This window comes from Xenopus laevis, chromosome 4S, assembly GCF_017654675.1.
Source record: "Xenopus laevis strain J_2021 chromosome 4S, Xenopus_laevis_v10.1, whole genome shotgun sequence".
Taxonomy (NCBI): Eukaryota; Metazoa; Chordata; class Amphibia; order Anura; family Pipidae; genus Xenopus; species Xenopus laevis.
The window spans coordinates 19,548,298-19,561,666 of NC_054378.1; the positions used below are offsets into that span (position 1 = coordinate 19,548,298).

The following is a 13,369-nucleotide window of genomic DNA, read 5'->3' on the forward strand; positions in this document are numbered from 1 at the left end:
CAAAGGGGTGTTTTTGCAATACAGTCAGTACCAATGGCAGGTTCCAGGTTGAAAGTGGTCGCTTCAGTGGGGGGCGCACTCTGACTACCCCTTAAAATTTCTGGATGTCTGCCCAAGGCTGTCAGGGCGGACATCTGGGTAAGTGTGCGGAGAGCTAAGCCTTTTCGGAAGCCTTCCGTGAGAAACTATCACGAGGCATGGAGATTCACCTTCCCAGTGGAGACCTTGTTGTTGGCACCAGGCTAGGAATGTCCTCCACACCTTGTAGTACATTATCGCTGTGGATTTCTTACATGCTTGCAATAGAATGTCTATGGCATTTGTGAGTATCCCCGACTTATCACCACACGGTCTCAACAGCCATGCCGTCAAATGAAGTATTGGGGTGAGTGAGTGGTCCCTGAGTGAGCAAGAGCAAGTAATCGCCAGGTCTGGATATAGATAGTTGAACTAGGTCCGTGTATCATATCCGGTTCGGCCAGTCGAGTGCTATGAGGATTGCAGTGATTCTACTCTACTTTTTCTGATTATCCTTGGTAGATAATCCAGAGGTGGAAATGCGTTCACCAGTCTGAAGGCCCATGGAATCACATGGGCATCCACGAATGCCGCCTCTGGATCGTTTGTTCTGGCACAATAGACTGGACGTTTGGCATTGTGTCTTGAGGCTAACATGTCGACCTCTGGGTTTCCCCATCTGTGCGTCAGTTGGTGAAATACGTCGCCACTGTGACCATTCTCCCTGGTCTACTGTTGTTCTGCTTAGGTAGTCTGCCTCCCAGTTAAGTACTCCTGGTACGAACACTGCCCAAAGATTTGGCACGGTCTGCTCTGCCCATCTTAGGAGCCGCGTGACTTCCTGCATGGCCAACCAGCTGCCTGTTCCTCCCTGCTTGATGTATGCCACAGCCATGGCATTGACTGATTGTACTCTGACCGAATTACATTGTAGGAGCGACAACCAGCCTTCCAAAGCTAGTGCAATCACTCTGAGTTCTAGGACATTGATGGGTAACGAGTTCTCTCCTGGAGCCCTTCAGCCCTGTAGGGTATGATTTTGGTAGACTGCTCCCCAGCCTGTGAGGCTGACATCTGTGGTTACTACCTCTGAGTTGATGGGGCCCAGCTCCAGCCCTTTTTGAGATTGTCCTGCACCATCCACCACTGGAGGCTCTGCTGGGTTGTCTGGGAAATGGTTATGATTTGTTGCAAGTCTCTGTGATTCTTGTTCCATTGGTCCAGAAAGTCGTTCTGAAGTGGACGGAGCTGTAGCCCGGAGAAGGAAATGGCCTCCAGAGCAGACACCATAAACCCGATTAGTCGTGGACAGTCTTCTGCCGAGACTGTTTATGTTGACAGGAAAGATTTTATTGTCGACATTAGTCTGTTTCTCTTGTCCGGTGGCAGGAATACTTTGAGTTTGGGAGTCGAACTTTAAGCCTAGGAAACAGAATGTTTGGCTTGGCTGTAGAACACTCTTGCTGTAGTTTATCAGCCATCCATGTTGTGTCAGTACCTGTAGACAAGTGTGTGTGTCCTTGACTGCTTGGGCTTCTGATGGTGCTGTAATCAGTAAGTTGTCCAGATATGGTAGGATTTGTATCCCCAGTGATCTGAGGTAGGCTATTATTGGAGTTAGGACCTTTTTAAAAACGCATGGAAAACACATGGCGCAGTACAGAGCCCAAACAGTAATGCTGTAAATTGGTAGTAGCGGTCCCTGATGGCAAATCGAAGGAACCTGCAAGATTCGGGGGAAATAGGTATGTGTAGGTAAGCTTCCTGTAAATCTATGGAAGTCATAAAATTGTTTGGTTCCATGGCTGTGATGACTGATCTGATGGATTCCATCTTGAACTTTTGAGTGGTGACTTTTGTGTTTAGTGATTTTAAATTTAGGAATGGTCTGAAGCTGCCCTGCTTTTTTATTATGAGGAAGAGGTTTGAGTAGAACCCGCTGTATTTTTGTTTGCGTGGGACATCCTGTATCACTCCTGTCTGGTGGAGTAGACAAACTGCCTGATCTAACAGGTGTTCTCTTTGCGGAGTGGTGGAAGATGTGCGGAACCTCCTTGGCGGTAGATTTGAAAAGGGTATTCTGTAATCTTGTTGTATTATAGTCAGCACCCAAGAGTGTTACATGTGTTTCCCATTCTGCCAGATATCTCTGTAGTCTGCCCCCCACATGCTCTGTCAGGCAGATGTGTTCTGTTTGTGGTTGGTTTCTTGGTGTTGAGGAGGCTTTGTTGTTGCCAGTGTGTTCTGTTGCGTTGGTGGTCCCTGTTGTTGTGGTTCGTTTGTGGTGTCCAAAAGGGGGAAAAAGGTCTGGATTGGGCAGCCCAACCTTTTCTATTAGAAAAACTGTTTGAATTACCACATCTTTGTTTCTTTCCTGTAGGAAGGAAAGTGCTCTTCCCTTCTGTTACCTCTGCTATAATTTGCTTGAGGTCGGTGCCGAACAGTAACTCGCCTGTGAACTTAAGGGCAAGCAGTCTCAGCTTGGAGGCTTTGTTTTCAGACCAGTGACTGAGCCATAGGGCACGTCTTGCAACCACTGCATTTGCCGTTTACTTGGCTGCTGGTTTATCAACTTCCATTGCTGCCTCAGCCAGGAATGAAAGTGCCGCCATTAGTCTTTTCACTTCCCCCAGTAGCTCCTGTTTTGATGATGGTGGGTTTCGGGCCAACTCCTGTGCCTAGTAATTTGCTGTACGAGCTAGGCCAGCAGATGCAGTCACTGGTCTTAATATTGCAGCTGCTTGGACATATGATATTTTTAGCGTGGACTCCATGCGGCAGTTTAAATGTCTAAAAGCTGCTTGCTAGGCTGGTAACGTTGTCTGGACAGCCGAGCCATCTCTGAATCCACCCTAGGGGCTTTGTCCCATAGTTTCTCGTAGTCCTCTGGTACTGGATACATTTTGAAAAACCTTTGAGTAATAACGACACATCTCTGGTTGAGCCCATTCTGTTTCAATAGCTTGGGCTATAGCGTTGAAAATTGGAAATGTTAGTTTGGATTTCTTTTGAACACCTAATAGATTTCGGCTTTGGAGAGGGCTACCGTCTCATCCTTTTCTCTAGTGTCTGCGTCATTTTCCTGAGGAGTCTTTTAGACACTTCAGGGTCAGCTGTTGAGGAATGGTCATCCTCTGAATAAGAAAGTAAATTATCTGAGGTATAAATGTCTAGAATAGGATCTTCCTCTGAGTCTGATGCCAACCCTTCCTCTGAGTCTGAGGGAGCTAGCGCAAGTATGACCTTGCGTTTCTTTGTCAGTCTACCCATCTGTGTTTGAGTCCCACTTGTAGTGGGGTTTGGCTGAATTGTATTCATGATCCACTGCAAAAATTCCCCAAATTGAGGTGGTACCTGTGGTGCGGAGTGATTCCCTGGTATGATGTGGGAGTTCCCGCTATGCCAGGTTGTGGGGTATTTGGTAGTAGTGGTGGGGGCAAGGATGATCTATTTGGGGTGCTTGGGGTAGAGACACAGCCTTCCGCCAATTGGGAGAGGATGGTTTGTGGAGATAATATGGGTGGCTTCTGTGTATCTGACTTATCAGTGCTGCGTTTACAATCGGAACAATAGTTCTTCTCAGACTTCCTTAATAAATGTTATTTTATAAATGTTTGTCTGTTTTTTTTGGGCATCTTTGAGTTTGAATCTCAGCTCTGAGTTCAGTCAGGGAGCTCGCTTTCTCAATTTTTATATGTGCTTAGTGCAAACTGAACTCACTCACACTTATAATATCGCTGCGTGTAAAAAGCTCCACTTTCCTGTTCAGGCATTAGTATGCTATACGTGCGGTCTACTGTTAGAAAGCTCACCGAGTCTGCCTCTCGTCAGCCTGTAACACTAGATTAATGCCGCGTACTGGGCTGTTCTACCGCACAGATCAGTGGCGCATCAAAGTGACGTGAGTGTGCACCGTGCGAAAAGGGTATTTGCGAGAGATTCCTCATGCTCGCATTTACGTTACACGGAGGAGAATAGCCCACCATTCTATAGATTAGGCCGTACCTAGACTATTCCTTGTGCAAAGGACACTGACAAGCACTTGCAACCTGTGATCCCTCTACCGCTTAAGTCAAGGGTGACTGTAACTATGGTAATGTCTGGCTGTTGAACCCTGGGCAAGTTTCAAGGGTTTCACCTCAGCATATGCTGGGTCATTTCTTTGTGCAAGATTTTTGGTGCAGGTAGCCCTGCGAACCCTGTAACAATTATCCTAGGACAGCTCTATGTGTCCTGTTGGGTCCTTGCAGAATGCTAGCACGAATCCTGTGCCTTAAACATGCACTAGAGAGCAGCTCTGTGTACCCCTCTAGTTTGTGTGTTCTGTCCTGCCTCCAAAAGTGAAGGCTAACATAACCCATTAAGTCTGCACTGACAGACGGGCCACTAGAAAAATACAAAATTTACACTCATGCATTGAAGTTAAAAAACTGAATTTATTATGACATATTAAAATCCATTACCCAATCACAGATGCCTATGCTTAAGTGCTGGGTAAGCATGAAACATATTAGGCTTTTTTGTGGGGTCTAATGGATTTTAAGACCATAATAAATTCAGTTTTTTAACAAATGCATGAGTATGTACATTTTGTATTTTAATAAAAATAATGCAACAATGTGTTCAGGAAAAAAAAATGTAGCTGGCTATATCATGTCCAAATGATGGTTTCAGATTTAACCAATCAATGTCTGCTTGCTTTTCCTACAAAGCAAATATTATATTATAATTTTATCCAGCCTCAGTGCTGTTTTGCCACTGCAATGACCGAAACTAAGCAGACATGAGAGGTAATGAAAGGTGGTGCTGGTGCCATCTCCCTTCAGGATCTGCCAATGCCCCATCCATGTAACAAGAAGAGGCAGCAGAATGCTTTTTCTATACCGAGAGTTGGTCTGATAGTCCACACAATTTGACTGCTTCACTTTCCTTTCTATCTGTAGTTTCAGCTACACTCATCTCATTGCCTCTTACCTTGTCTCTCAATTCATCCACGCTGTTACTTTCCAGCACAATCTCCGTAAAGGGGTCCAGCTTTAGCTCTGATGGCTTCCACCTCTTTGCAAACAAGGAAAGCTGTGACATGGACTTCATTTTCTCATTTTCTGTATAAGGGGAGAGAAAGGAATGATAAAATCCAGTTTCCACTCATGCAACAAACACAAGCATTTCAATTAAGAAGACTCAAACAGGAGAACTGTAGAGAGCTCCAGGCAATGGGTTTCATATATTCTGTGCCTGTTATGTAGGGCAACTGTCAGTTCACATGGAGCTTGGGCAGCTGTAAATCTATACTGCAACAAATCTACCAAGATATTGGAAAACCTGCTTGGAATAATGATGCCAGGGCAATAACTGGGCAGGAATGCAGGAAATCCATTTAGTAGATAATAAAGGGCTTGTTACAAGCAGAAGGATCCGTCTTGTGCTATCGGTGCAATTGGGCTTTACATGAGCTGCGATCAAACAAATTCTTACCTTCCAGCACTTCTAAGAAAACCTCCCAGCAGCTTGAAATACTTTCATTCTCATAAACATGGGAATCCAGAAATACTGTTCCTGGGTTCTTCCACGTTTTCTTTCGCAGGCGGAACCTGTAGAAAACATACGAAACAGAAATGATTCTTGGTGAAATCCCCAAACTATCATCCTTGGAATCTTGCCGAGGCAGCCGGGTATTCAAAAAGCACTTCTGTATACTTTGCAGATTAAACCAATACCCAATAGGGTGTAGGACGGGGTGGAAAGGAGGGCTTGAGTTTAGCAAATATCAGGGCGTGAATGTTACATTTTTGACATACATCCTGCAGGGAAGAGTGGCCGTTACTTACCTGTCTATAGAAAGATCAAGCCCGCACTGCTCCCTGAGTAGCGGCAACAGCTCCTCTTTTGACTGCTGCACGGTCATTCCTTTAGAAAACACTGCGTCCAACAAAAACTTGCATGGCTGGAAAAACAAATCAGCGGATGTGAGGGGAACAGGTCTGAGCATACATAGTACATGAGCCACACCGCAGATGCTGGAATATTGACTTAAAGTTTATAATCTACAAATCAAATAAATATCCTGTACCTCAGGCTCGTTTACTAAAAGCTGGAAGATTTTCACACGGTATTCCCCTTTTTTCAGAGCTCTCCCAAGTCTGATTGTGATCTAGAAAGGAACAAAAGTTACATTATAAAGTGCACTTTTCAGATAAACTACTTGCAACTTTTGCCATTTTCATGGAATACCCTATAGGCTGAAGCTCACTCCAAAAGGAGTATAAGTACAGAGCTTGGTGTTTTGACATCTACAATGTTTAGCAGCTCAGGAAGCAGCAAAATGTTTTAGGAATAAAGCCCCTCCCCCCGCACCACCTTCTATGTCAAATACTTGAAAGAGCAAGTACCAGCAATTGCTACATTTCCAAGTGACAATCCCATACCAAGCGTTTTTAAAGGATTAGTAAAACTTTCAAATAAGTAAATGTAAAATCGATAAGAGCGCTATTCTAAGCACTTTTGTAATTTACATTCATTATTTATTTTCTTTTAATTCCAATATATTAAGGGATACATGTGCTGTTAATATGAATGAATTTTGTTACAACAGCGCCACCTGCTGGTCAGTTTCCCACCAGTCTGACCACTATGAAGTCAAGGAAAATTCAAAATTCATTCATATTAACAATACATGTATCCCTTAATATCTTGGAATAAAAAGAAAATAAATTATGAATGTAAATTACATATTAAAATAGCACTCTCGTCAAGATCACATTCACTTATTTTAAAGGTTTACTTTTCCCTTAAATGAATGCCATGGAAGGAGCAAATTTAGGCAATTTGAAGCCACTTGCACTGTTATAAGGCTATCAACACTTTGCCATGCTCACATCACCATATGAAAGGGCAGCTTGTATCATTTCCACGCAGACACTGGACCCTTTATGAATACTCCCTCATGCGCATATTCTAACAGGCAGAGGTAAAACAACGGATAACAGGATAAAAAGGGCACCATCATTATCACAGACTACTGAAGAAAAATACCTTGTTGTCATCTGAAAATGAAGAAAGGGTCTCATTGAGCCGGACACTCTCAAATTCCTGATTGCTGGTATAGACCCGGAAAACTTTAAACTGGGAGGAGGGCACCCCCACAAAAGACTCCAATTGCTGTTTGAAGGCAGCTAAGGTGATCCTCTTATCCACGTTTACAAGGAGGCCTGTTGGGAAATAACACAATAGAATACAACTGAAATATCTGAGCGTTAATAAACTCATATTTTTACATCAAGGAAAAGGAAGAGTACATACAGTAGAGTATTTTGTTTTTCAATTATAAAGTCTCTGTTTTATAAGTAAATAAACAGGAGGAGAAGGTCCTGGGCCTTGAAAAGTTTATAACTTTAGAGTTGTATATTAGGGAACATACAAATTATTACGCGTGTGACAAATGAAAAGGGGGTGTTCACCTTTAAATTAACTTTTAGTATGGTGTAGAGAGCCATATTATGAGACAATTTGCAATTGTTTTCCACTTTTTATTATTTGTGGTTTTTGCGTTATTTTGCTTTTAATTTAGCAGCTCTCCTGTTTTCAATTTCAGCTCTTTGGTTGCTAAGAACCAACTATGAATTGATTTAAATGAGAGACTGAAATATGAATAGGGGGCCTGAATAGAAAGATGAGTATTAAAAAGTAGCAGAAACAATATATTTGCAGCCTTTCAGAACATGATGTTTAAATGGGGTCAGTGACCCCCATTTAAAAGCTGGAGAGAGCCAGAAAAAGGTGGCAATTAATTCAAAAAAACTATTAATAAAAAATGAAGACCAGTTGAAACTTAGAACTAGCCATTATATAACATACTAAAAATGAACGTGAAGGTGAACCACCCCTTCAACAATAGTGGAAAAAACAAAGACAAGTAGCCCTGAAACGTGTTTCTCTCTGGCTATTGGGTGGATAGGCTTCAAAAAGGTGTGGACAGATATTGGTTGGACTGAGGTCCATCCTGTATCACTCCCCATCTGTCAGACCTGCTTCCTGAAGAAGGGAGATTTATCACATGATCCTCCATGTCCCTCAAATTGATTTAGCTGAAAGGGACGACATGGCTCAGCTTTACATTACAGGGATGATACTCTTTAAAGGGCCACTAAAGCTTATCACACAGGTATGATCACAACCTTAATGGAAGCAAGAAACAACCCTGCAGCTTTACAATACACAAATCTATTAATACCCCCCATCAAATAATACAGGCAGTGAAATCTAAACAGATTTATTAAACAGTTTGGGTGCATTCTAATGGCAGTATTCCTTTAAGAGAGTCTCAATTAGTTTAAAGGAACCACATACTTACATTTACTTCCTTCCACTAAGCAACCCTCCCCCGCATGTGGCTCCGCTTTAAAATACATATATTGTGCTTCTCCCCTGCTTTTGCTGCTCTCGTCGTACTCGCTATCCGTCCCAGAATCCTCCTCGGCAGTGTCCCACGTCTCTTTCTTGCCGTCGTTGGCTTTGGAGCGCCTGCTGCTGGTGATGCTGTGGGAGTCTAGTCCATTTGCGAGGGGGATGGGGGCGCTGTCTGCATTGCACAAGGTGTCGCTGCTATGGCTTGAGCTGAGGATATCGCTATCCACTGAGCTAGTGCTCCGGTCATTGTTCACATCAGAGTCCGACCGCTCTTCCGACTGAAAGTTGTTGTCAGGGTCAGCTGGCAAGATTCGGTTTTCCAGTTCTCTGTTGTCGGCTGACCCTGAAGATTCTGCCTCATTTACAGGTGAATCAATGTTCTCAAAATCGCTGCCCTCAGTGCTTTTGCTGCTGTCCCCGTTGCCGCCATCTTGGTGCTGCTGAAGGGAAAGGCTCTTTAGCTTCTCTGTGCTTTCTTCAAGAATGGCGTCCACCGATTTTACGTTGCCTTCCTCCCTGCCGCAGAAGTCCTCGGGAGGATTCAAGTCCCCGCCACCTTTCGGGCCGATGGATCTCGCTGTCGGAGTGCGCTCGGGTAGCGAGACATAAAGTCTGATGGTGTTGCCATGGCGGTCCAAGAGTTTCCACAAATGAGAGTCGGTGAAAACCAGCTGAAGGTCTAAAGAGTCAGAGCTTTCTACAAACACCTACACAAAGGAAAACACTCGTCAGTTGTTGCAAATCAACAGCCGTAAAAGATGCAACTAATGAAGGTTTTACAAGCCTCAATTTAATATACGTGCTGTGTATTTGCCATTCACCTTATTGCTTCTGAAGAATCCTTCTGCTTTGAGGGTTTTATTTGCAACATTTAAAAGGCGCAAGTCGTTATAACATCGCTCCAGGACGACGCGCATGGTGTCCGGCGGCAAATCTACGTTCTGTAATGGGTAAAAATTGCCTATTTCAGAACTTTACTGCAATATTCAGCTGGCCCTATGTGTGAAACCAGAGCAGTATGTTTTACAGACCTTGGCGATGAGCTGCTTGAACTCCATGACAGTCTGACTGAGATAGGCGCGGACGCTGATGGGAGGAGCTACAGTTTCTGTCTTTAGGTTGACCACGTACACTTTGACCATGACCTCTGCAGCAAAATCAACACAGGTTATTACATGGCAAATACTAAAATACTGAAACCAAAATAAGAAACTGATCTAAAGGTGGATTATCGCCTCCAAAATGAAGGAGAGTCCATAATCTATTCTGATAATTGGCAATGTAAATAGAAAACAGATAATAAGGACACGGCAACCAAACTGGTTCAAGGTTCTAGTATGAAAAACAGTAGGGAGTCCTGTAAAATAAGATGCTGGATTATAGTCACAAGGGGTAAAGGTACTTTCACAATTGAATTTTTATAAAAAGCTGCAGTTCTCCTCCTTATGTCATTATCATTATGTCTGAATTAGATGCTTGAAGAAGAACTAAATTCTCAGATGTATATATCTGGTGAAGAATCCAATGTTATTGGACATTTTAGGTAAAAAACAAGAATGTACCAGTGCATTAAACTCTTTTAACTATAGAAGGAATGTGCTTTAAAAAGTGGTGTTTCTGGTTACTTTATTAAAAATTTCTGGCCATCTGTTCCACTTGCTGCTGCCTCCTTTCCCAGGCTGTGCAGGGGAGCGGCCAGCACTCAGCCCACAGCACAGGAACCAATCAGCAGCTAGGATGACCTAAAGCCTGTCTTTGCTTGTGTGACTGTAGGGCTGCGATTGGCAGTCCCCCTCCTACTCGGCTTCTGGCAGGGACCGTTCGGACACGCACATCCTTCATTTGAAAACTCGGACAGGGACCATATCAGATATATAGAAAACTCCAATAAAGGGGCCTTTTTTTAAAGACAATATTCATTTTTGTCCATAAGTAAAAGCAGCACTCCTATATGTCTTCATTAAGATTAAGAAAAGAGCAACTAATTAATTTGGAACTTGTATTCACGGCTTTCACCCAGTGCTTGAGTTACAGTCTCCCAGACCCTCCCCTGTAAGCTTCCATTAGTGTTCTAGTGCAACCCACTGCTTGAGTTACAGGCTCACAGCAGCCCCTCCACCTATAAGCTGCCATGAGTGTTCTAGTTCAACTAACTACTTGAGTTACAGACTCCTAGACTATCGGCCTGTAAGCTGCCATCCGTGTTCGGGCCCCACCCACTGCCTGAGTTACAGGCTCCTGGACACTCCCCCTATAAGCTTCCATCAGAGTGTTCTAGTCCCACCCACTGTCACAGGCACCCTGGAACTCTAACTTTAAATGTCAGTGCCATAGATTGTTTTTATAGAACAATAATCTTATAACTGCAGCACACACATCTACTTACCACCAGGTTTATAGGACTGAAATACTTGCTCCGGCCTCTTGGTTTCTAACAACAGGTCGAACATATATGAGGATTTGACGCCTCCAAGCAGATAACCCATTGTCTGGTCCTCCTCTTCTTCATAGGAGCGCTCCAGGTAATCATGGAATTCATCGTACTTCACTAAACGGCAGCAATCGAGAGGAGTCACACCTTCCAAGTCCATGAGCTGGCACCAACAACAGTTTCATTAGAATCAAAAGAGCCCAGCATGGCCAATGCATCAGAAATGAACTTAAAGGGACCCTACCACTTGTGCTGTAAAGTTAAAAACTGCAAAGTTGTTATCCACTCAAGGAAATTTGAAACTTTTATACTTAAAGGGATTCGGTCATGATTTTTATGGTGTAATTTTATTTCTAAATTACACTGTTTCCACTGCAAATAATTCACTCCACCATATAAATTTGAATTCATGAACCAATAAGTGTATTTTTTTAGTTGTAATATTGGCTGAGTGGGCAGTCATCTCAAATTTTGCCTGGACATGTGGTTTTAGAAAGAGCCAGTACTTCACAATGGAACTTCTTTCAGGCAGGCTGTTGCTTTCCCCAACTCAATGTAACTGAAGGAGTCTCAGTGGCACTTGGATTTTTATCTTGTGTCAGGGAGCAATTATCTGGTTATCTTCTCATTGTTCCATTTATAGGTTGCCGAGAGGAAAGGGAGGAGGCGTGGATCTCTCCGACTTGCAGTGCAGAGTAACTGAAGTTTTTTTACAGCACATGGCACATGGGAAAACGACATAGCCCCATGTCAGATTTCAAGATTAAATATAAAAAAATATGTTTGTTCTTCTGAAAAACAGATTCAGTGCAGAAGTCTGCTCGAGCAACACTATCAATGGATGCAATTTGAAAAAAACATGTAATTGCAGGTAAAGTAGCTGTGCCGTGTCAGCCAGTAAAAATTCTGCAGGGCAACCATTTTGAAATAAAAAAATAACAAAATTGGTATAAAGGTGATACCTGTATTGGCTAACTAATATAATCATAGCATTCTTCCAGAACATTTAAGTTCCTTTTTCAAGTTGATTAATCAGCTTGAAAATGAACTAAGATGTTCTGAAGGCTTGCTATGATTATATTAGTTAGCCAATAAAGGCATCACCTTTATACCACTTTTGTTATTTTTAATTTCAAAAGGGTTGGCCTAAAAAAAACGTTTTCCTGTGACACTACGACCCTAATTATAAATACATTACATAATTCTGCCATTGTGCTTCTGTGAGTGTAACAGGCAAATAACTTGCTGCCTCACCTTGTGCGCAATCTCAACTGCCTCCTTCATTGTTTTATCTTTATGAACTTCAAGTTTACTTTCCATCATGATCTGCTTGACTGGGTGCATGCAGAAGAGTTTGAGCTGCAGAGGAACAGGGGGAGAGCATGAACAACAAGAAAATAAGTCATTTTTAAGGAAACATTCAACGTGCCCTGCTCTACAGCTTACTCAACACAATTTAATGAAGATTCTCTCAAATATTCCCTCACTTATTGAATTGCAGACTTAGCATCAATGCAGTACTGTCCAGGATGATAAAACACTAAGTTTGCAGGGGGGGGGGGGGCTCACCTTGCAAGTATTGCGTTCAATCTCTCGCTGGCGCTTCTCCTGCTCTTCCTGTTCCTGCTCCTTTTGCACGAGAAGCTTTATGTGCTCAGGAAATTCGCCTGCTTCAAGGAATTCTATCAAGAAAAGAAAATCATAATGTTTAATGAATGTATGACAGAGCAATCAGAATCAGGAAGAGAGATCTTAAAGTTGCCATACTAGTAGATGCATCAGTGTTTGTTGTCTGTGGGGAACAGTGACAACACAAGACATGGATTTGCCGGCTAATTTTTTTTATACTTTTGTTGCAATCACTTCCTATTGCGGAAACAGGAATCTCCACAATAATGGCGCTACTTGCAAGACTGCCAACTGAAGATTCAGACGGCAATTGTGCAAGACTTGTGGAAATTCCAAGGGTTCAGAGCAGGAAGTGATTGGAGACTGTTCCAAGCAAATATTCCGGTTGCTGAACACAAATCTCTTGGTAATACATCAACCTGAGGGAACATGGAACAAGACTGACAAACGATCCAGAGGATATTTCTGTACGGAATGAGATAAAGGCACTCGTATCTCAATGCTTACTTGCATTTCTAGCTGGGTTCTTTAATCTGTATATCAGCATATATGCATTTGTAGAGCTGAAAGATAGTAAAATGAACAAGTTTATATAAAAGTGGAACAGTCAGCATGAATGTTAAGCGATATAAATCGAATAATGGATGTATTTAAAAAGATTCAAAATATAACCTATAATATAAGGCACTAAGTTTACCCAGGAACAGTAATTCATGACAACCAATAAAATTCTTGCATTTAAACAAGTGACTAGTAAATGCTACCTGCTGATTGGTTGCTATGAGTTACTGCCCCTGGGCAAACTTAGTGCCTTTTATTACATCACCCCATAGCCTTGAGCTCCTGATAGAAATCGCCTTATCCAGAAACCCCCAGGTCCCC

The 13,369-nt window shown here is 42.7% G+C and overlaps 1 protein-coding gene across 4 annotated transcripts in view; it reads right to left on the bottom strand.

Annotated features, from left to right (window-relative positions):
* Positions 1-13,369, bottom strand: part of usp47.S (ubiquitin specific peptidase 47 S homeolog) — a 52,690-nt gene that overhangs the window by 2,958 nt on the left and 36,363 nt on the right. For all 4 annotated transcript variants that reach the window (XM_018260304.2, XM_018260303.2, XM_018260305.2 and 1 more), the window contains 12 exons: positions 12,995-13,050; positions 12,428-12,540; positions 12,113-12,217; positions 10,814-11,021; positions 9,459-9,574; positions 9,249-9,368; positions 8,372-9,134; positions 7,054-7,229; positions 6,092-6,172; positions 5,850-5,965; positions 5,497-5,612; positions 4,993-5,123 (listed from right to left, as the gene is read on the bottom strand). In XM_018260304.2, the coding sequence (XP_018115793.1) occupies positions 4,993-5,123; positions 5,497-5,612; positions 5,850-5,965; positions 6,092-6,172; positions 7,054-7,229; positions 8,372-9,134; positions 9,249-9,368; positions 9,459-9,574; positions 10,814-11,021; positions 12,113-12,217; positions 12,428-12,540; positions 12,995-13,050 (2,101 nt within the window). The remainder of the gene's footprint in view (positions 1-4,992; positions 5,124-5,496; positions 5,613-5,849; positions 5,966-6,091; positions 6,173-7,053; positions 7,230-8,371; positions 9,135-9,248; positions 9,369-9,458; positions 9,575-10,813; positions 11,022-12,112; positions 12,218-12,427; positions 12,541-12,994; positions 13,051-13,369) is intronic.